Here is a 23,607-nt window from a genome sequence, read left to right as displayed (position 1 = left end):
TTGACTGTGTACTCCGGCGCAACGAAACTAAACTAACCAGTCGTCGAACATTTCTAGGGGAAGAGGCGACACGGGGAGAGCCGATCTGTCCCTATTAGGAAGGTCTTACCCTTCTTTTTCACTTTAACCCAGACACCATTGTCATTGACACACACAGTTCAGGGTCAACTGCCCTCCAGCCCCACTTTGACTGAGGATGACAGTTGGTTCGCGCAGAAGAATGGGCTCGTGACCGTGTCTCGCATAGCGTTGACCGGGGCACGTGCGGATAAAAAAACAACCCTCAAACCAATTTCCCTCCGCTCAGAGGGAACTTTGAGGAAAACTTCATAGGAAACAACTTCAAATTTTCTTCTTTCCTTTCAGCATTTTCATTCAAAAAGTGACCATTAGGAAAAAAGATGTTCAATCTGGATAAACTACAGTTACAGAGTGGGCAAAAAAGTTTTCCAATAACATTAAGTCTTTTTTTTTAAAGTGAAAGTTGCTTATTAATGCTAGAATGGCATTGTCCTCATTATTTACTTTTTTTAAGAATCAGTACTTTTGAAGAAGGTTTTCTACAAAAAAACATGAATTTTTTGGTATGTAAATAGCAATGCCACAATTTTCTTCTTCGCACATTTTTCCATTCTTTTGAATTAAACTGGAACTGTGGGCCATATGGACGGAGAGAACAACGATTTATGTAAGACTATTTTATCATTATAACAACTCAATCAACAAATTCCTATCTACCTTTACTACTGATACAGGCAAACAACAACACAAGCTATCCTATCTATACAAAAGTTATAGTAAAAGAAGAGCTTAATACATAATACTAAGATCTCTTCATGCAATTACATTTCTTGCAACAGAATAAATAAAAAAACAAGTGCATAGGAGTTGTACTCACCTGTATAAATGTTAGAAATGTAAACATCGGTCAGAGCACATGTAATGAAGAGGCAGCAAGGAGGTGGATGTTGGCACAGCAATGGCAAAATGGCAGAGGCAGCAATATGGAAAAAAAACAAAAGAGAAAACATTTTGGTTAACATTTTGTTCTACACATAGTACCAAGCACGTCTTAGTCTTTACCTAGCTTTAATGCTAAAATTCAAGATAAGAAAACAAACCATCGTCCCCACTCTGTTGTGAGGGTCCTTCTCCGGGAGAAGGACTTTGCTCCGAGCCGGCATCATTGCCAGATGGACTTCCGCTAGCCTGGCTGTCAGAAGCCTGCGGACTCTGTCCGGAAGCGTCGTCGCTATGCTGACTTCGGTCAGAACTACTGCCTCCCTCAGGTTCAGCCATCATCCAGTCAACTTCAACTCCCATGGATGCACCAAGAGACGTGTGCTAGACCAGGTCCTTGACTCCTCCAGGCCACACCAGGACTGGGAGGCGCGCGCTGACAGCATGTCATTTAACGCCCCACGCACAGTTAAAATCATTATCATTTCAATCCTGGCCCACTGACCAATGTTAGGGCTATGTGCCAAGAATAAGCCGATGTCAAGGGTCCTCCCTGGTGTTGACCCTTGGCCAATCATGTCCGCTGCTCCTATTCCCTCTCTTTAGTGAAGCAAACGTTTCTGCTCGGCTCTTTTCCCTTTGAGCCAATCAGGAGCTAAGTTGACCTTAATAGATAGTTGTAGAAAAGGGACATGACACTGGGTAATGGCTACAAAAGAGTTGCCCTTGAGTTCCCATGGCTGCACGTAGTTCAGGGTTAGACAGGGCCAAGCACCACCATCGATCAATGATGTGTCAGGAGCCAACGGGCGCTGACTGCCGGTGAGTCTGACCTACGGGAACAATGACCACGTGTCAAGGGGTCTCGCATAACATTGGCCAGGGTCAAGTCACACCAGCTCTTTGCTCTTGTCTACTAGCCAATAGCAGGCTTTGGTGTGTGTTTTTCAAAGGCATAGGCACCCAGCTTAGCATATCCCCTAAGACATCAATGACTACCTGTTGATGAAATATTGGCTTGTGGTGGCCAATGCCTGACATTGCCTTTCCCATAACCAAAGGGCCAATGGGGTGTGTGCAGCTTGAACTCAGGTTATTGTCCGTCATCTAATTTGGGCCAGCGATTTCACCACAATGGGCCGCGTGATGGAAGCTAACACGCACACTGACCCACACACACGCGTACCTTGTCAACAACGTCAAACTGGAAACTCGAAAACTTACAAAAATTCCTTTGCACACAACAAGGCAAACTTGTCCTTGTTTCCATAAATCTGCAAATAATTGTCAGTAAGAAGTTCTTAAAGTTTGAAACGATATAGGATAACATTGACTTTTCAATTATTTGATCAGCACGTGGGAAACGTGCGCGCCACGCGATCTCGCATAACGTTAACCAGAAAGGGCAAGTGGCCGCGACCTTCACTTTAGAGTAAACCAACAACAACAAGGAACGAAAATCTTTCCATAATATCAAAAAGGTATCATCCCATTTCAACTTGACCATTCATAACAGTTCAACAGCCATTGACAAACTTGAGCAAGCCCAAACAGGATAAACTGCAGTGACACAGATGACTCCTGAACGCGAAATTCCCAAAGACGCACGTCGCGCGAGGCCTCGGTTGACACAGCTCATTTGAAACTGAATGGGCACGTGACCAAGGCCTCATTCGCGTGTTAACCTGGGTCAGAGCAAGCTCCTTTGGCAGCGTACTCTAGAAGAACAACGTCACAGGTCTATCTTCTCCAGTGACCAAATACCCTGTTATACAGTACCTTTACTCCAACTGAGAAGTCTATTATGTATGCAGTTGTTATGGCTTTGAGTACACGGGAAGAAATTCCCACGCGCATTATGTAGTTCAGGGTCAGGAGGTCTCTTTATAGTCAGGGACCGCCACTTGCACGCACGAAGCTTACAGAGCAGGCAAAAAGGGACACGTGTCAAGGGTCACGCATAGCATTGACCAATGACTTCTAGCAACTGCTTGCCAGAAAGGTTAAACTTTCTCCAACCAAATTTGGAGATTTAGCTTCTTCTCTCATAAATTAACGCAGTTGAACATTAAATAAAACTGGAATATCACCTCTTCTTGATCAAAGTAAGAGCTGGCAATAAAGGAGAGCATCTGGAAAGGCTGGTATTTCACACAAAGAGTGGACACACAAGAAAGGGTGTGAGGGAGCATGGAGGTCAGGGTCAGACAGGGTCAAAGTGTCTGTTGTATGGAGAGTGGCAGAGTCATTTATAATCCTTCCTGCCCAACCCAAGTCAATGGGAACAGCACAAAAAAAGGAAGATAGATTCTTCAGGAGAGTGGAACGGAACAAGAATACCGTCACACGCGCGTGAAATAACGAAGATTTGCTTGTATGTAATTTTGAAACCTGCAACACGCAGGAAAAATTTCACTATGGCTTTTGATGGCAATTTTGGGGAATACTAGTATTATATTCAAGCTTACAGCATGGCGTATGGTACCATGTCCCTTTAGTGCCACCTAACAAAACTCATTACAACAAAATTCCAGGTGTATACAGATGCCTCCTTGATTGTATTTTTTTTTTTCAATAATAATTATGTTCAATTAAGACAGTTTTTCTTGCTACAAAATTCATTTTTTTGAAAAATAACTGTCCACTACACAAAATGTGAGACACTGAGCCCCAGCAATGTCTATTTTAGAGCCTTTAGACAGGCTCCACAAGCTGCCAGCATTGACCCGCCATGTTGTATACAATGAAGGTCAAGCAATGAAAGGGGTCGCCTACCCCCCCATCTATACAGAACCAGAACCAGCTAGCCTGACCATGAAAAATGACGCAAGGGGTGCAGATATGCAAATGAGTCACATGAAGCTTTGTCACATGAAGCTTATCCATATATTAAGCATACAGTGTAGTCCAACCAAAGATATTGTTATGAAAAAGCACTGAATACAGCATGCTTTGCCTTATGCATCTGTCATCCGTCTATTTAAGATTTCTCCCTTGAATCATAATTTCTATACAAGATTGGTAAATAAATTCTCTGAAAATTATCAAACAAAAAATAGAGACAAAAACAGCTTTTTCAACCAACTAATATCGAATATGGAATTTCATTCATCTTTGATTTCTACTCTTTTGTGTTGATAACATTTTTAACATTTCATTTTTCCCTTCAAACATATTTTCCAACAAGGAACAGAATCTAGCTTCCAAACATTACGATACATATAAATTGTGCTAAAACATGTTGTGTGTGCCTTTGTCATTGTACAAGGATACACGGCACTAAGTATATATCAATCCATTCTCCTCTTATACCTTGGTACATGTTCAAATATTTTCTGATCAACCATAGCCTGTATTTTGGACTGGGGTTATGTGATCATATCATATCCAGGCCAGAGAACAGGAACAAAAATTAAGTATACAGCTCTACGATTTCTAAAAGCTGCGGTGAAAAATTTAAAGACATTTAAACACATTATTCAAAATCTATGTTTATGAAGGTTAGACATCCAGGTAAACAATATTCAAATACAATTCCATCTCTACAACTGGATAAAAAACAGATATTTACTTCCAAACGTTTCTTCTTCAGCGTCACTATTCTTCAGCGTCACTAGAATGACCTGGCAGAACAATTCAATACAAGTACAGCAATCTGTTCTGTTTCACGTATAAGATGTCAAATGTCATTAGAATACAATAGGTAAACACAAGAATACAAGAACATGGGTCTTCAAATCGGCACACGCATAACATTGACCTTGCGCATGACGTTAACCCAAATTCCTGAAATATGCTGGGCTCACGTACAAAGGCTGACGTTGAGCGTGGCAGTTGCCCCAGATATTTCCAACATGACTCATTCTCACAAGGCCCAGGATATTGACTCTGTGACAGGATGCCATTTGATTTTTCTGACGTTCTTAGACTATATGCAATTTAATTTTTCTTACGTTCTTAGATTTCACAACAGTAAAAGAGAAAAACAGATACTTAGCCATTAATTTGAAGTTACTATTTTTTTCTCATCATCATATCTAAAAAATCACAGCAGATTTTCAAGTCTATTTCCATAATTCAACATACTTAAAAATAGCAGATATCTTAAACGATTTTCGTTGATGTTTCAATGAGTGATTCTAAACCTATTGCAAGCAAAAATTATAAGAAATATTAACGGATAGAGAAATATTCCTCTGCGTGTATCAAATGTAATACCGGTATCTTTTGTAGCATCTTTTCCACGAGATGCAACTATCAAGATTTTTTAGTTTCCATGTCTCCATCTTTTTTATGTTTTCCTTAAATGTTTTAGTTGCTTAAGAAGAATTTTACTAAGATTAATATTTGAATCCTTGTGAGCAGTGGCACTGATACGTCCCACTATTTGCCTAAGCATCAGTAGTCTGTTTGTGATATAAGTGACGTGATAACTATTGCTTCTATTTTCAAGGACAACATTAAGTCACTAAATAACCCATTATCAAACATTTCTCTACGAGCCAAAACTGATCTCTAGAACTCTTTTCTCCACACGAGCCAACAAACCAAAGGTGCATCTTATGCAAACACTACAACGTTTTTGTCTTTAAATATCTTTCTTCAAAGTCTAACATCCACCCAAGTATAAGGCCCTTCTGTCCAGATGGCCCTACTTAATGCGCTGCTGTATAAAGCAATCCGAAACCCAACCCGATGGAGCAGGCAATTCAACTTTGCAGCCCAAGAGGTTGTTATTACAGCTTGCCATGTGAACCTGCGTCATTGGGCTTGCAAATCTAGGCCAAATTTTGCATACCTAATGAGCAAGTTCAGCAGGTGTGTATGTAGGCCATGAACAAGGGTCGGGAGAATTACATCAGGTAGCCTCTAGGCCAGCGAGGAATGGCTCTTTTACTCCGAGGGTCTGCACAAATGTACTGGCATCAACAGATAATACGCCACACATCCAATATAAGTTACTGCTCTTTTGTATGAAGAAAGCGTGGAGAAGAAAAACTTGATTTTGTCACATTTCAACTTGTGTAGAAGAGACACAAAAAAAAGAGTCCTGACAGAAACCGCTTTTCATTAACATAGAAATGTGTGGTCTGTGTGATTACCTCAACAGGTACAAACCGCAAGTGCTAAACATGAAAAAAAACTTTCAGGTGAAAAACTCTCAGCATGCACTGTTGATATTGTCTTGTGACATTCCTCAAATTGGGTCACCTTTTAATTGAAAGCATTAGCCAGTGAAAATACGTCGAAAAGGGACAACTTTCTGTGAAAAATACAGTATCTATCTAACTCAGCAATTCACTATTAATAGTTTAGAAATCATTCACAGCTAAATATCTTTTGGTAACATGCTAAAACCATATGGCTCTGTGGGAGTGTTAACAATATGTCTTTATCAGAGTACAGAGTACATAACTTTACCCGCCCCTTGTTCTTTCCACACATCATGGGAATCTAGGTCGAGTTCCGCATACTTAATGAGCAAGTTCACCTTCTGAAAAGGTGTTTGTCCAAAGTAGACAATACAACACAACCAATAGGGAACATCCCACGAACAGGTGGTTCTGGCAAATACTTCCTGTGTGATACTTAGAATGAATACCTTTAATTACAAAAAAAGGACACAGAAAAGCCAAGGAAGGAATTTATTTCAAATCAACTAACCTTACCTCTGAACGTCATTGTAAAAGACGACAGAAGCAGTGGAATTTGACTCATAACAATGTTTCAATCAAAACCTTTAGAAATCAATACAACGGAGGAAACGGACATGAAGGAAGCCTTTTCTATCTCTCGGCTCAAGCTGATGGTTGTTAAGTAACCGTGATAGTGTTGCAGAGAAACAACAGGGACTAACAAAAGAAGCAGGGCATGTCAACACCACACCCCTGCGTACTTCGACCTGGCCAGTAAACGCGCACAACCAAACACTTCAATGAACCTGCTGGCCAGCAACACACATTTCCCAACTCTTCCACCCGATACAATGGAGAATCTTCCTATACAAACACAAGTTTACCTTGACCATAAAAAATCTAACACACAAGAACATTGGAATTCACCAGAAAACACAATAAAACCACACATTTACGGTTTCGAATCTATCTACTAACAGGTTGCTGCTGTAAGACAACAACCAACAATCAGGTTGGCAGATGACCTAGTATTGGTAAATGGTGGTTTTACCTTGGCGGAGCTGGGAAGGCTGGAAGAATGAGGGTGGCATCATCTCACCCAACATCATGGTTGTTGTGTTACCAAAATGGACACAGTACAAAGATGAAGACAAGGGTTGTGCCTCCTAGAGCTGTTGGTGGCTGAGTCGTCTTGAGCTAGCTACAAGTGCGAAGTGCACATGCTCACACCAGCGCGTGTATGGCAGTGAGGTCACACGGTTTCCACCAATCACACACCTGACGTACCTGTTGGACCTGTGTGCCCACAGGTGGAAACTAGGTCACGGGAAGTGAATCATACACCTGAGGCTGCATGGGGAGTGGACAACAGCCAACGGGGGCCCGGGCTGTGTTGGCGGTGACATTCTTTCTTTGATCTCAAAGTGCAGAATGAAATTTTCATGTCGCAAACATAACTAGACAATGATTCAGGCAATGGAATGACTAAGAATCTGCTCCTCAAGACAACATTTCTAAGAACAATGACCTGGCCCACAACGACACCTTTTCTACCGTCATAATCCCAGTCTATTCTTTTCCATTACCTTTGAGTCAGTAAATCTAATCAAATTATGTCTGTCTTCTTTTTCTTGGTGAGAGTTTGGTTCTCTTTGAGCACATAGATGTACCATTCTGGAGGAGTCCAGTTTCTTACTTGACACTTGGGTGAAAATGAAGACAACTGACTCAATTCTCAACTTGCCTGATTGTCTTCCCCTTTAACTTCAATATCCATTTATTTGTGCTGTATAATCTTTCAGGTTATGAAAATATCATGAGAAGGTCTTTGTTATGAGTGCCATTGTCGTCTGAATCTACTCATTTTTGTCTTTAGAACAATTCAACACTGCATGCTTTTTCTCTAACTGGAAAGTTGCATGGATGGATTTTTGAAGCAAAACTACAATACACCAACATGGGTCTTGTTTGAACTATCTGAACAGTCTATCTATCCTTATTTTTTAATGCTAAGTTACAAAGAAAATTTATGTGCATATATATCCACATCTGATTGAAATGAAACATAATGAAGTAAATGATTAACATGAAAATTAGGATAAAGTCACTGATGTTAACATTGTGAAAAATGTTGCTAGTTAAGTGTGCAAAGAACTGTAAAGGCGTATTTTACTTCCTGCATTTCTCACTCACTGCACTATCAAGGAAAACAGATACTTAAAGATATATAATGCTTTCTTGATGAGAGAAACATGTCCAGTAAGGGAATTGGACTAATATAGCATTTTTACTAGACAACAATCACATACTAATTGTCTGTCAATATGTCTTTCTTACAAAACTCACTAAACACATTCTTTTGTGTTCAATGCTATAATTTTGAAGACAATACCAAGCTCAATTCAGGCTCACACCAAGTGATAGAAATTCAAATCATCTTCTAATAGCACGTCCATTGATCAGTATACTAGTGATAGACTACAACTGATGTTCAGCACCAAGCCAGATAGGAAAGGTGTGCAGGGTTACCTGTACATACTCCAGCTGTGTCAACAAAATAGCCAGTAAAGCAGCAGAACTATCACTTTACCCTGCAATGGTCTGATGGAGACATAAGGGGCTAACAAGGAAAGCTCCTCAAGCAATGTAGCACCTTCAAAGAACGGTCTATGGACTACGATTTTGGTTTAATGTATTGCACAGGATTACCCTCAGTGTCAGTCAGCACCGGCATCAGCGCTCACACAAAAGTGCCATTATAATAATCTACGTTAAAGATTGAGGTCACTCAACAAGAAGAAGAACAAGAAGAAGAAGAAGAACATCCGATAGGAAGCCAATATTACTCAAGACAGTGGCAAGCATCAACTGAGGCAGTAACGATTTTCTATCTCATCTGTTGACCATCATAGAATAAAAAGATAACACACAAGGAAATTACAACAACTGAAGAACACCTTTCTCATGTTCCATGGGCGGAGTGTCCGGCGTCCCGTAACCAAGGTTACTGCTGTAGGTCGACCTCATCGTCACCACTGCCTCCATCTAGCCCCCTCCGGGTAGAAATGTGGCGTGCTTCACCGACGAAAATGTACCAAGCTAGTTGTTCTATAGATGCCTGCTGCTTACAAAGGCAAGGATGTACTGGGTCTGATCTTGCCTTCTAGCTCCCACACACGCATACAATTGAGTTAACCTAGATGCATTAATGAGCGCTAAATCCGGCATGGCCCACAGGGATTTACCAGATCAACTTGAGTGATGTGTAGCAAAGTCATATCTTTCCACTAACCCCAATTACAGCAAGTCCCAGTTTCAAAAACCTCAACAAGAAGGAAGCCGACGTTCTGTGAAGCTGAGCAATACAATCAATTATCGCAATCACATTCAAACTGGTCCTTATAAGTCAACTGCAGGGCTGTTTGTCAATGTGAAGGCTTATAAAAATATGCATTCTTCCTGATTCCCACACATTGTGGGATGGGCTTAAATGAGGACAGAGAAAAGCACTTTAAAAACAAGACATCTACACCAGTACAGACATAGCCCAGTTTAACATGTCCTATAACAACAAGTCTTCTGGTGAGAATGTAATGTATCTGTGCCATGTTCAGAAAAGCATCAATGCCTAGTAAAGCAAAAAATTCTCACAGTAACATTAATGCCTAGAGGCACAATAACATTAACTTTAACATTTACATCCCTCCAACCTTATACAATTGGGCTTTATCTTTTCTTGTCACGTCTGGTTAAAAGACAGACAGCTACCAAGTAACCACCGTATCTACTACATTGTATGTCAAGGACATCACACTCAAGTACATTTCATACTTTGTTGTTGATCAAAAAACACTTGTCCAAAAGGGTACAGAGAAACATCCTCATACAATGAAGATTAATATAGATAAGATAAGACATAAAAGAATTGATACAGGTGGAAAATTTTCTATATTTGTAGGATTTAAACCAGGAGATATAGGCAAGGTCTTTTTTTTCCAATACCACTTGCCGTAACGTAACTTCAACCAAACTGGAACAAGCAACTTTGGTGCAACCTTCCAACGTCTGAAGAGCTCTCCAAAAGTCATTATGATTATATTTTCCTGGTGTAGCATCTCTGAATGCCTGCTTCACTGCTTTTCTAGTATACTTGAACTCACTCTGGATAAATATCTCCGCTGCAGGTGACATCAGTGATCAATCCACTTTGGGGCTGTTCCATTTTCAGTGACAGTCGACCTACTTTCCACCCTGGCAATGTAGGCCACAGGGAGGCACCATTTCGGGGAACGCACAAAGTCAACGTCAGTTTTACCTGCCTACATTTCTTTCACCCCATTTGTAACTACAAAAAACAGCCTGCATTCACGTAAAAGGAAGAGGCAATTCAAACTTGTTTTATTGCGAGACAGGGCCGAAATTTTGTCATTTTGTACACCATAACACAGGTGTATGCAGTGTTGTGTTTACCACAACGTCAAGGTCTTAGTATAGCGAGCCGACGTTAGAATTTTTGGGCAGACGTGTTTCGAAGTCATCAACATCAGCTTAGGTTATACACAAACTTGAAGAAGAAAAAAGAAATTTGCCTACTCATTCTTATTTTGTGTTTGAAAGCTACAATTTCACACCCAGTTATTTGGACCATGAAGGGGCACCAACGGGGTGAAGCACAACGTCAATATCACCAGTAAAACAAATCACCGTTTTACCCTAGCTGCATACTAAAACCATTAACGGTTACATGACAAAGTGAAGACAGAAGTTGGGAAGTTCAGATTTACTCCAACATATCCTGCAGAAACATGCATGTATGTATGTAATGCTTTGAATACTATATAGTATTAGCACGAGTGGATATACCCTCAGCAATGAATTTATCCTTCCTTCAAAGAGTATCTGAAAGGCACCTTTTTCTTCACAAACAAAGCACCACGGTATGGTGTGAAAAGTTTTTCCTGAAGGCAAATAGAAAAAAAAGCCTGACTTGAAATCTTCATGATCTAGTGAATCTGGGACAGCCATTAGGAAATCATTCTACTGGTAGCTGGTCAATGCCATATCCATTACTTCACAACACCAGGCCATGTAAACACGTTCCTTCACAAGTGCCTCCAAAATCCCTTACTCATCCCTCAGCTCAAATAAAAAGGCAAAAATGACGCAAATGGTACATGCGGAACGGTAATTTATTGTTTCGGTGGCAAACTGAGAGAGATTCTCCCATCCCTTACATACCAGCCACTCTATCACTGACATCTACAATATCCTGTCCTCTGGGGCTAAGTCAGCAGCTTAACTGGCTATCTCTCCTCACCAGCAACTCTCCCAAGGCACTTCCCAATTGTTCTCAATATCTCATCATTGACCTTTGGATGATGTATTAGCCCTAGTTTGCTTTTATGTTACCTGTGGTTTGGGGCAAGACTTGAGCTGACCTATACATCACTCCACAACCTGCCAGCTAACAAAAGAGCTGACCAGGGGATTCTCGGAAGGGCTGTGCCAAGGACACATCGGCACGTTCCACACAAGTACCTGTAACACACACTCCTGAACAAAGAGTACACTTCAGATGCCCTTTTCCTGGGTACAGAGAAAGAACATTAAAATGTCACCAAGCACCTTTTACTGGAACTGGAAAGTGGTATGGATTGAAACAGAAAATGCCTGGGATCGTTCAGTTAAAACCTTCACTCTCACTACTACAATCAGTACTCTCCGCAATCTCCCGCTATATGTAGATCACGCCATTAGCTTTGGGAGAAATGTTTATAATCAAGCCGCACAAATTGATTTTCCCTTGTTCGTTAGATGCATGTGTGATAAATGAAGTGTGGAAATGACGCTGTTTAATCCACTGTGAATCTTGCAAAACTCTTTCACATCAGAGGCGTTCGGCAGCACATCAAACTTTTGAGATAAAACTTTGCTTTTCCCTTGCCCTACATTTCATGCTTTCAACTTCATTTGGTATTTCCTCTGTTCTAGAAACATTCTCTGGTTGATGATTCCCAGTTCTTGATTGAGGATCATAACCTTTTCAAAATGCCAAATCCTCTGCAAGAAAAGAGGGCTGAAAAGGTATCAGACCTCAGCCTTTAAGGTTATCAAAAGGCACATTTTGTGCTGTTTGCAATCAACACAATACATTCAAATTGCCTGATGTCTAGAGATGGGTTTCTTGTAAGACACTGATGTCTTTTGATGAGAATTTTGTCAACTGTTTCCAAGACAGCTTATTAGATAATATGTAAATTTATTCAGCTACATTAAGAATTAAATGGACACCTGTAATTATGCAAATTTATGTAAACTTAACCTACCAAACTTTTCTTTTGTGCCAATATGATCATCTTGAATCTAATAATTTCTAATGCTTTTTTTGATAACATATACAAAATGGAACTCACAAAAACAGCAAATATATATATACAACGGCATTGTGCGACACAACAGCAGACATTAGAAGAAAGTGCACTGAATGGGCAATCCAGGAAGGACAACATTTCAAGATGACCCAAAAGATTTTCAGCACAAATACATGGACTGTAAGGAGTGAATGGCAGATATATCTAAATTACGATCTTCCCCTCAAGTTTTCTTCTAGAAACTGGCATACCGAGGTGTTCATTGCTTGGACGTAAAGTTTAAATTCTTCGACTGAAAGCGTTATCTGGGTTTCTCCACCTGACTTAGAGCGAGATAAAGCTCACCGCCACATTTCAGGTGCTCGCCGTAGTCTGAAATCAACCATCAATCGAAGGAATCCCCGCTCTATTCATTCATCATTGCTGACAAGCCAAATCAGTTCCATCACACCCCCTCTTCTATCGCTCCTTACCATTGGACAAATGGTGGTGATGAACTAGAAGACCAGCATACCTGGTATCAATCTTTTTGTCAAAGACCTACTTGTACTTGTTTTTCAGAGGAAAAAAGGACTTTTCTCCCAGTCAATTTTAGTCAAACTTTGACACAACTTTCAAGCTGAGTTACAGCTAAACAGTTGTAAACTGTGGAGAACAATGACGGCCCACCTCAGTAACATACACGGCTGATATGTGGCGAAGATGATGATGATGATAAAATATTTGTAATATTTTCAGGATACATTGAGCCTGATACATTACATCCTGGAGGATACAGTATGTTTTCTCCACACAGCATTCTAACCATACACAGAGTACGCTACGTGCTTTATTTGAAAAGTGTCCAATGTTCCATTTCTGATTTTGTATTTTTTTTTTTGCCTCAAGATATTTGTATTTTTCGCCTAAAGATATTTTCCTAAATTTGATAGGTATGTCTGAAAACATGGTGGTACAAGTACTTTGTTGTATGAATAATACCGAAACTAAAATAACTGCATCAGTAAATCAAACAGAGGCAACAAAACATGTGATATTTTCACTCCAACAGCACACAAAGTGAGAACGAAGAGAACACAAAATAATCATAAGTAAATACCTGTTGGAATGAGTTTTCCCAAGTTGCAGATTTGTCCTCCAACCTCCAATTGCGGTGGATTCTCTTAAAGTGTAAAATGATCTTGTATAAGTCACAAGTCACACTGTCTTCATGATATCCAGAATTTGTCGAATTTGTCGTCTTTGATCAGAGACAAATTTGAAATTTCCATGTCGTTTCCATTATTCAAGTCCATCTTTCAATCGCTAATAATTGCCAGATTCTTTTACCACCACTTTATTTCATAAGAATCAGGAGAACCATGTAAGAAACATTATATGATGATTAGAAAGTATTCAAAGCTCAAAATACCTGTTTCTGTTTCTAACGCTAGTTCACCTTTATCCGCAGGGTAACCTAGATCCATTGCTTACAAAAACGAGTATTTAGGTTTTCAAGTCGACGGACGACAGTTTCAAACTAGAAGTTTGAACATATTACAACTTGAAACCGCCATCTGTCGGCTTGATATCTTAAATACCATGTGGGTAAACCCAATGAATATAGGTTACCCTGTGGATAAAGGTAAAGTAGTGTTACTTGCAATATTGCAAGTTGTCAGATATTTTACCAGCGATTTGAAAAAAAAAATGTTTCTGCAAGCTGTTCTTTCTGTCCTACACAGTATGCGGCCTATGTTATCTTCATAGTTCAAATGTTAGTCAAGATCAATTGACTAGTATCATTGAGCTTTTAACTGCAATTCTTTGCAACCTACTGGGAATTTGGGCTTTTCTATGCTGGCTACCTAGGATTCATCAAGCCTAGCTTTTTGTAGCCTTCAAAGTTGCAAGTAGCTTACATCTTCACCTGCAATCTTTAATCTTTGAAGTTCAAATCAGGGGGTATTTTGAACCCTGTAATTTTGTCCACTCCGAATATTTCTATTCAGTAATTAACCACAAACACATACAAAACTTCACTGCAAAAAACAAGAGAACTTCCTTTCATACCAAGCATAGAAGAAGCTAGCTACAGAGTTTGCAGAAAGAGAAATAACAAAAAGGAGCAAGCAAAGCTGAATTACGTACATCACAAGAAGAACTCATCTTTTCTTTACAATTTTAGAACTCAGTTTAAACAACATATAAGAAAATATCCACTGCAAAGCAGTGTATAGCACTGAGTGGACAACCCGGGGGAAAATGACAGAAATGAAATAAAATGAAATAAAATAAAATGAATAAAATAACCATAACCTACACCTGTGCTGCTATCTTTTTAGGGAAATGTTAAATTCCATCCATAATATCTTTCGGACAAAAATGGTCACAGCTGTCAATTAGAGGACCTATTTCTGTCATTCAAAAGACCAATGTGTGTCCAGGGATACCTGAAAATCAGATCAATGGATCTGAGGTATTCCCTGGTAAAATAAATAAACTTGAAACTTGAAACTTGAGACCTGAGTCTTCAATTGTGAAGGTCGCGGTAATTCACATGTGTCCAACTGTTAGACCATTACATGTTTCCAATATTCCCCAACTCTAGCAATTTACAGCTTCGACAACCAAGAGGCAAAATGCACTAGTAGATACCCTTCAACTTTGCATTCAATTAACTCCAAAAAGAGACTTGTGTAATTGAGAATTAACAAAAACTTACTGGCAAAAAAGAAGGTCAGGTCAGTGTAATATTTAACGGGTCAATTTATGAAAAATTCAGAAAAAAGCAACCTCCTATTCCCATCGGCACTCCTTACTTTAACCTTCAGACAATCTTGCCCGATGACCTGATTTTTTCTACACAAATTTGATAGATTTGACTCTAATCAAGTTACTAATATAGAGTTCTCATAGGACGTTGATAAATGACCGGAAAAGAGGGAGCAAAAAAGCAGTGTGGAACCTTTCATATGATTAAAGTCTTTGGACCACTGAACTCAAACTGCTATGAATTCTTTTTTACAAATCCTAACAGTACGACAGAAACAAAATCTGCATGAGAACATATTTGGGAGAATGTGATTTTGTGAAATAGAAATAACTGAACTAACACTGCCTACTATTTCACATTTTTCCATGCAATCTGCAAAGGGTTCCCTATATAAAAATCAAAACACACTCTAGGCACTAAGATCTTGACAAAATGTGGCAAAAATAATACATAGCAATGATCTACTTTCTTCTCCCAAGTTTGGAGTTCTAAAACTATGATGTGTAAAAATTAACAAAACAAATAGAAAAGATCTTCACACATGCCTCATAATCATTTTCTGTCTATCTATATGTGAGACTAGTATATGAAATTGTTTTTCAGAACTTGGCAATACAAGTTCAGTAAGAAATACCTATCATGAATACTGCAAGTGTGACCCTACATGTATATCGACCTGTTTACCTAGTCGAATGGTGGACAGTGTTGTAGCAATATATTTCGCTTACTCGCCGAGAAATAATTTGTCTTCCCAGGGGGACGGGTAATACTTCTACCTGTCCAATCCGGTCAATTTCCCATACTCCTCATTTCCAAAGCAATTTCTGTAATTATCTATGGAAACATCACTCAAAATTACGGCTGACATTCACTGACCTGGGATAAGGTAGAGGTGCTAGAAAGGACAAAACAAAGGCGCAGTACGTACTACCAAATACGGTAAAAAGATGTATCCAACTTCACGTATGAAAAAAACACTGCAGTAGTATTATCATTCTATGTGGGAGTAATATTGGAAATTATACATTAAATGTATCAATCCCAGATGAAATATTAGCAGTGAATTATTTCTCCATAATCTACAGGGGCCCGAAAGCACAGTAATGAATCTAGATTCGAATTCTCATTAAATCTCTCATCTATTTGTCATTTACCACTTAAAGGTAACAGCTCAGAAATCCAGGGAATCACCAGTACTGATGGGAGAGCCACGCCCCAACCAATCCTTTCTTTCCTTAAAAGGAAGGTCGGACGCCAGAGCAATACATCATTATTTCCTCCTCGTAATGACATTTGCTGCGGACAATGTAAAATCAACAGTGTTCTTTCTCTTTTCAATCTGTCTTCATTAACCTAATTTTTTCATATACAAATGTATAACCCAACTATCTACTTTGCAAAGACAAGATTTAAAAAAAAAACTTGAAAGAAAATGAACCCAGAATGCTGTTTGGAAATTTTGGTGACTGACAGCTGAAAAACAAACTTCTTTTTAATAGTATAAATAATACACAATAATTATTGCTGATATGGAGGAATCTGAATATGTCCATGGAATAATATACCTACACTTGCATCTTATCATAGTGGCATTGTTTTGGGCAATTGGTAGTGTGTTGGTCCAGAACCAAGAGGTGGTAGGTTTGATACCTCTGATACGCCCTGAACACCCCCTGATCTTGTACCATTAGGAAAGGCACTTTATAGTTATATTACATTCCTGACTTACTCAGTAGTGTGAGCAGTTCATATCCTTACAGTTCAAAAGCTGCAAATTGGGCAACTACTGTAACAGTAACTGTTGTACTAAAGTCGCTAGGCCCTGCGTAGTAGGCCCTGCGTGTGTACAGACTACAGACCCTTGCAGTTTGCCCCACCTACCAATATTGTAAATCTACATGCAATTCAGCACCTAGAGTAGTCCGCCCACCCAATAACAACAATAACAATCATTGTCATATAACACACATCAAACAGTTCCAAATTTTGTCATCTCAAGTCTTTCAACTGTAGCAATGGTTCATAGGAAACTCGGCAATACGAGGATTGAGAATCAAAACATCCATTTCAAAGTAACGGCAGTAGTCAAACATCTGCCTTCCAAATCCAAGCTTACTTTCAGCTTCATTGCCACCAGTGAAATAACTTTGTATATGACTGGGAAAGTCAAACTGAAATTGTCTGGATGCTTGTTTCTACGCACCGGCTTTGAATCGATAGAAGCCGTTCGTTCAATGGTTCGTTTGGTTTGGATGCATCATCTAACATAGTCCTTGTTAAAGCCATTTGAAACGCACTTCACGCAACCAAGTCAGCATGGCCGAGTGGTCTAAGGTGCTGCGTTCAGATCGCAGTTCTTTTGCCGTGGGTTCGAACCCCACTTACAACAATGTTTTTTTTCACTTTGTTCAACAAATCCCATCTTTTGATAGAAAATAGACCAATTCAAGACTGCCATGTTTAACCGCCGTCTTTTCATGCGATTCTGTTTAACATCCAGGCTTTTTCCCAATATATGTACCGGCGGCCAGCTTTTTTTTAAAGCTTTCTTGTTTCTCCTGTATTTCTTGACAAGGTAAAATCAGAGTCACGGAGGGCTGTGTTAATAAATAACTGCTTTTATCGATCATATGTTAGTGACCTTGCCACAACCAAACAATGCCTTCAAAGAAAACTTCGAAACTGCTTTTAATTTCAGAGAAAGATCTAAGTCTAGGACTCAAAGGAAGATATGAGCCCAAGAGAAATTAATAGACCGCAGGGATTCCCTATTTCGTCATCAGAAAGAGACAAGTTCTAGAGCTAATTTTACCCTTTGAGAAAAGTGACATTTTTGTGCAAGGACAAGATTCTGTTGATAGATTTCTTGAAGTCGTTTACATTTTCAATACATATCATGCAAGAAATGGATTCAGTATCCTGACCTCCTTGTTGTAAAGGCATATATCACTTGAAATTGGATTGGAGTTTGTCCTAAGACAGATCCCGATTGCAAGCTGTACTAGTAGAATCGCCGATTCTCCTAGGACAGATCCCGATCGAAGTCTGTTTCCTATATGTTAGCATCATTTGAGTTTGGATCGGACTTGGTCCTAGGAGAGATCCCGATTGCAATCTGTACTAGTAGAATCGCCGATTCTCTTAGAAGAGATCGTGATTGCAGTTGGTCCTAGGACTAACTCCGGTCACGATCTCTCCTAGGAGAATCGGCGATTCTACTGGATCGTGATCTCTACTGTGACATAAATATAGCAGTATAACTCCTTCATGGCCGTAATTTATAAAAACTATGTTACTTGCTTCTGACAATCACTGTCAGACGCCCACAGTGTCGTTAAGATATTGACTTTAAACCATTATCATATTGTCCGCTCTGCAACTTGAAAGATAGATGTCAAGACAGATGTCATCTATTGACATGTATACTTCTGGGGATCAATTTCACAGTGTGTTCTTGTGATCATTCTTACTTACAACAAACAAGTCAAGTCTTAGCCACATATCCTCCCCTGCAGGCAATGCAACTTCTTTAATCCACAAAGGTGTTCTGAGAGTGTTTGATTTGTCTTTGGTGGGCTGGAAGGTTAACAAATAGCCTTCTCCTGACAACAGAGGTCAGTGCACCCATTGAACTACTAACATCGCTTTCAGTGGGGACACTATTACGGGAAGAGAAAACACCTTGGCAAAGTTACGGCCATGTAAAACCAGCGAACAGCTTTGTCAACCTTTAACGACTTTACTCCAGTGCAAAGGAACAGAGTGCATTAATCACAGAACACACTTAACATGGGATCAATGTCTCTGGGTCAATATTTTGCAACACTCCCCGGAATAGATCATAAATTCAAAGATACCTTTGAGGCAGAGCAAATCGTTAAAGATAATCAAACCGACAAGGTTGGGGTTTTTTTGAAACAGAGGTCTAAATTCTAAGTGTGCTCATTTTTCATGTAAAAAAAGAATTGCAAATTGTAATGCTTGGCTCTTTTTGAAGGACAAGAAAAGACATATTCAGAGGAATACTTTGTGAACAAAACTTCTACAAACTTCTTGGCTCATTTGTAAATTTAAAATCTGGATGCTCAGATTCAGAAGGCCCATAGTTCTTTGGTAAGCTGATGTCTTTTGAGTCTTATAATGCAAAAAAGTATTGCAAATTCTAATGCTTGGCTCTTAGTGAAGAGCCAGAAAGACATATTCAGAGCATTGTTTCATGAATACTTCTACAAACTTCTTGGCTCATTTGAAACTTTCAAATCAGAATGCACAGAAGACCCATAGTCCTTTCGTGAACTGATGTCTTCTGAGCCTTACAAAGTAACCTGAACAAATCACCTCGCTTGGTGGTTGGTATCTACAGGGTATATGTAGTAAAGCTCATTCTATGTGAGAACCGATCTCTACATGGGCTAGTACAACACTTCAGATCGCTTCATTTAAATAGGCCATGTCCTCTTCAAAGGCCTTCTTAAAGTAGCTTCTTGACGTTTTAAGGTTCCGAGGCGTATGATGAATGAGCTTTGCACCTCTGGTACCACCTGATCTATGACAATCAAGCAAACTGCACCACCAAAGGTGCCACACACCTCAATAACTGCCGTTTCATTCAATTTTCTGCCATTCTCCGCCATAAATAGCCGTAATGATTTTGGAAAATCATTACAGGATTCTCTGGCACCAGTAACTTTTATTGCGATTTTCAGACCGCAGTAATTGCTGGATAAGTAACTGTCAATATGCCTCCCACTCACTTGGGAAAGACAAGGTTAAACATCTAAGTGCCCCACATAGTAGTCAATGACCACTATAGTCCATTTTCCTCTCATCTTGACAACTATAATCCTTGGTAATAACTTTAGCCTCTGGCCATTTATACAATGAGGTCAATTTCTCCCCAACGGATCAATTTCAGCCCCTTCTTTTTCGGCAGGTAGGGGCCCTGGAGGCCCGGTGCTGGCCCAACGCTGACCCGAGGGGCTTTCGAAATCCACATTTCTTCGCTTTTAAAAGAAAGTGTGGACACGTGTAAGGAGCCTTAATGCCCCTGCTTACTTGTACAAATCCACCTGTTCTGCGGGGAGTAGGGGTCAAAAGACGAAATGGTGCTATGCCGGTGACACATCTTCTACCGCTACACTTGAAAGCTTGTCTATAGTACAAGGATCAAGATAGCTTTTGACACGCAGAAACATTAGACGTGCTCAAAAGGAAATGCTGTTATGCAGCTCCATTGGCAAAAACTTTTTTCTGTCTATCTAAGCATTCTAAGACATATGCTGATTTCTAAATTACTTCTTGACCAGAACAAAATAAATACTTCTTGCCATATCTGTTGAGTCAGTACAAGTGGTTTTACAACTACCTACTCAGAATCAGTTGCAATTGATGAACCCCCTTTTTTTCAAATCAAACTTCAGTACTTCAGTGTATTGCTGTAAAATTTTCATCAGCAAACATTCCGTCAGATGAACCTGATGTATTGCCCATATTTGATCACTGTCCCAGTAGACTGCCCTTAAAGAGTGAGTCTGAGACAGCCGCAAATCCAGCCACACTCTACAGAGACAGCCGTGGGCTTTAGCCAGCGCTTGATGATACCAAATAGGGATTCCTGCGGATAACTTGCAGCCCTTTGGAGCGGCCATTTTCGGGCAATTGACCCAATTCAACTTGACATCGGCACCTGCTGTCTTGCTCATTGGCCACATCTGTAAGACCTCAAAACCCAAGAGTGTGGTTCTCATCGCTGCTCAATCAAAAGTTCAAAACAAATACTCTTCAAAGGCCTTGCTTCTACTGATGTCCAATACTTTTCCAAGTAGTAGTTTTAACCTTTATTAGGATAGGACCAAGTTTCTTGGAGGGTGATATCACTTTAAAATCTTGCACTGATTCACTGCAAACTTTCTGAAAGCAATTTATATACTCTGTGTGACTTCATTCCTGCAACTATTTTACCTTTGCACTAGCAGCCTGCAGAAGTCAAAGTATGGTTATTGTCATTTCTGGATTGCCAAGACAACTCCTTTCTTATACATGGTACCATGTCCTAGAGCTAAAGGTTTTCTAGGCCTATGCCAAAAAGCAGTTACTCAAGCAACTGGATATGATTTTGGAACAGTCAAACAATTTCTAGGCCTACACCTCTGTATTCAACCTAACCAGTAGCCTTTAAAAAAGAGTCTAACTAGTTATCCCTATGGTAAATTTGTTGACTTTTCTCATACTTAACTTTTACATTCACCTGGATAGCATGGTCTTAACTGAAAAAAACTTATGTTTTAGCTTCAACATTTCCATTTTTATCTACAGTCCAGGTCAACTCACTTACAAAGACCACTATAGAATAAGCGGCCCAAACTTAAACCCCTTGCTCTTGGCGCCAGGAGCTTTCTACTACTCAAAAAAACATGACAATAGCATGTTCCGACCTCAAAACAGGACGTTGCACTGCAGTACCATGTCAAGCTGCTAGGGTGCCAAAAATGTCATCTTTTCCAGGTCTTATCAAGCCCTACCCATGTACCAAATATCATTACAATACATCCAGGTGTTCTCGAATTATAGTGGTCTTCTACACATGCACACACCCACAAACACTACCCAAAAACATGACCTTCTTGGTGAAGGTAATCACTTGTCTTAAGGGCAATCTTGTGAGTCATCAAACCCTTGAAAGATACATCATCCTTTTCCTATAACTGGCTGTCATGACTAGACAAAGGAAAAATCCACAAAGCAAGTAAAATGGACATCCATCATTTGAAAAAAAAGTATGATATAGAACAGACACAGGATTCTTCTGTGTGTCCCAGGCACCTGCCCTACTTTCAGACAATATATGGATGAATTCGAATGGGAAGCCACGTCTGGTTTTGACACAAGGAAATGACCAATTAAAGATGAATCATTCCGTACTTTCAACTTAAGCATGAATGTACAATTCATCCCACTCCCTGAGAGGACACCTGACTCTGCATTCGTTATAATGCAGGTTTCCTCTGTGTACAAATCTTACTCATCATTAGGCTCATGTCCAACAGATACTAGTACGCTTCCCAAATTGGTATTCAAGTCAGAAGTCTTTCTCAACATAAGTCAAAAGTTTACTGTGTGACATAAAGAAGTATAGAACTTGTGACGGAATGGAATTTCCAGAAATATAATGTATCTGTGTCTGATATGATTTTGCAGCACTCTTGGAGAGAGTACATGGACTATATTATATGTTGCTTCTGTCCAAAGTATTCTTCCAACTAGTAACTGAGTTGGCGACAGCTCTCTCTTTCAACATTGTCATTGCAGTCTACATGATTTTCATTTTGTTCACTGTCACTGCTTTTGGACTCATCATTTGCATGCATACACTATGTAACAGGTACTAGGTTCATGGTAGCCTTATATATACATTGTTGTCATTTTCCTTTGTTGTTTCAAAGACTGCAGTCAAACATGTTCAAGTGACCACATCTACCTGGCCAATGTGACCACTTTTTGGTGGTCTAGTACTACTGTAGATATTTTTTCTCATTGACACAAGCAATAAGAATCTTGTCTTTAGTAACTGCCTGCCTACTTAGACCAGATTCTATAGGTATCCTAAATCTTGGGCAGTTTTGGCTGTACCGTACATATAAAATTCACTGTTCCAGAGCTAACTCTGGCCATTCATGTTTGCAGACAATACCTCATGACTAGGGCTGGCTACCTGTCCAGGTCTGGTTCAGGTCCAGAGGATCAGGTCCAGGACTGGACCTGAATTGCATCTGATTTAGTATGGCATCATCTTTGCCGCATTTCAGTTTTGGTTTATACTGAAGCTTATGTGAAAACATGTGAACGGACAATACTCAAAACAATGGTCCGTTTCATTACAAAGCAATATGTTTTGTGGAGTACTTGACTCCCACTGGCATCTTGAAATCCTACAAAGCAAACTGCCTTTGTACGATTGACTGTAAAACTTTTTAGAAACAAGCACTTTCGTCAAAGCTCTTCAAGCTGCTTGGTAGAAATGACTATAAACTTAACTCTACTTGACTCCGGTTACTTTCTCTGACCAGTAAACCTCAAAACGTTTGACTTCCTGATAATATGATCTGTTCATTTTCTAATAAGTCCAACATCCGATCCAACGAAATTTTTCAGGTCCAGTCCAATAAGAAAAAAAACAGTTTTGTACCGGTACCCACCCCTACTCAACAACCGGTGCAATGGCCGAGTGGGTAGAGTGTTCCCTTTGCATTCGGTAGGTCGTGAGTTCGATCCCGGCAGAGTCATACCAAAGACTTTGAAAATGGTACATGCTTCTTTCTCTGCTTAGCACCCAGCATTCGGGAAAGAGTATGGAAGTTGAACACACACCACTACCAGTGGACTACCC

The 23,607-nt window shown here is 39.7% G+C and overlaps 1 protein-coding gene across 6 annotated transcripts in view; it reads right to left on the bottom strand.

The window, feature by feature from the left end:
- LOC118420453 (nuclear receptor subfamily 6 group A member 1-like) overlaps positions 1-23,607 on the bottom strand; it is a 107,576-nt gene that overhangs the window by 38,167 nt on the left and 45,802 nt on the right. For 2 of the 6 annotated variants that reach the window (XM_035827255.1, XM_035827256.1), the window contains exon 3: positions 13,566-13,628. The exons of 2 other annotated variants lie outside the window; for them this stretch is intronic. In XM_035827255.1, the coding sequence (XP_035683148.1) occupies positions 13,566-13,628 (63 nt within the window). Of the gene's footprint in view, positions 1-7,146; positions 7,345-9,052; positions 9,189-13,565; positions 13,629-23,607 lie in introns of those variants that run through there. 2 more of the 6 variants (XM_035827261.1, XM_035827262.1) reach the window with 2 other exon arrangements.

The sequence above is a fragment of the Branchiostoma floridae genome, chromosome 8 (genome assembly GCF_000003815.2).
Source record: "Branchiostoma floridae strain S238N-H82 chromosome 8, Bfl_VNyyK, whole genome shotgun sequence".
NCBI lineage: Eukaryota > Metazoa > Chordata > Leptocardii > Amphioxiformes > Branchiostomatidae > Branchiostoma > Branchiostoma floridae.
Note: the sequence above shows the minus strand (reverse complement) of the source record. Positions and strands in the feature narration are given on the sequence as shown.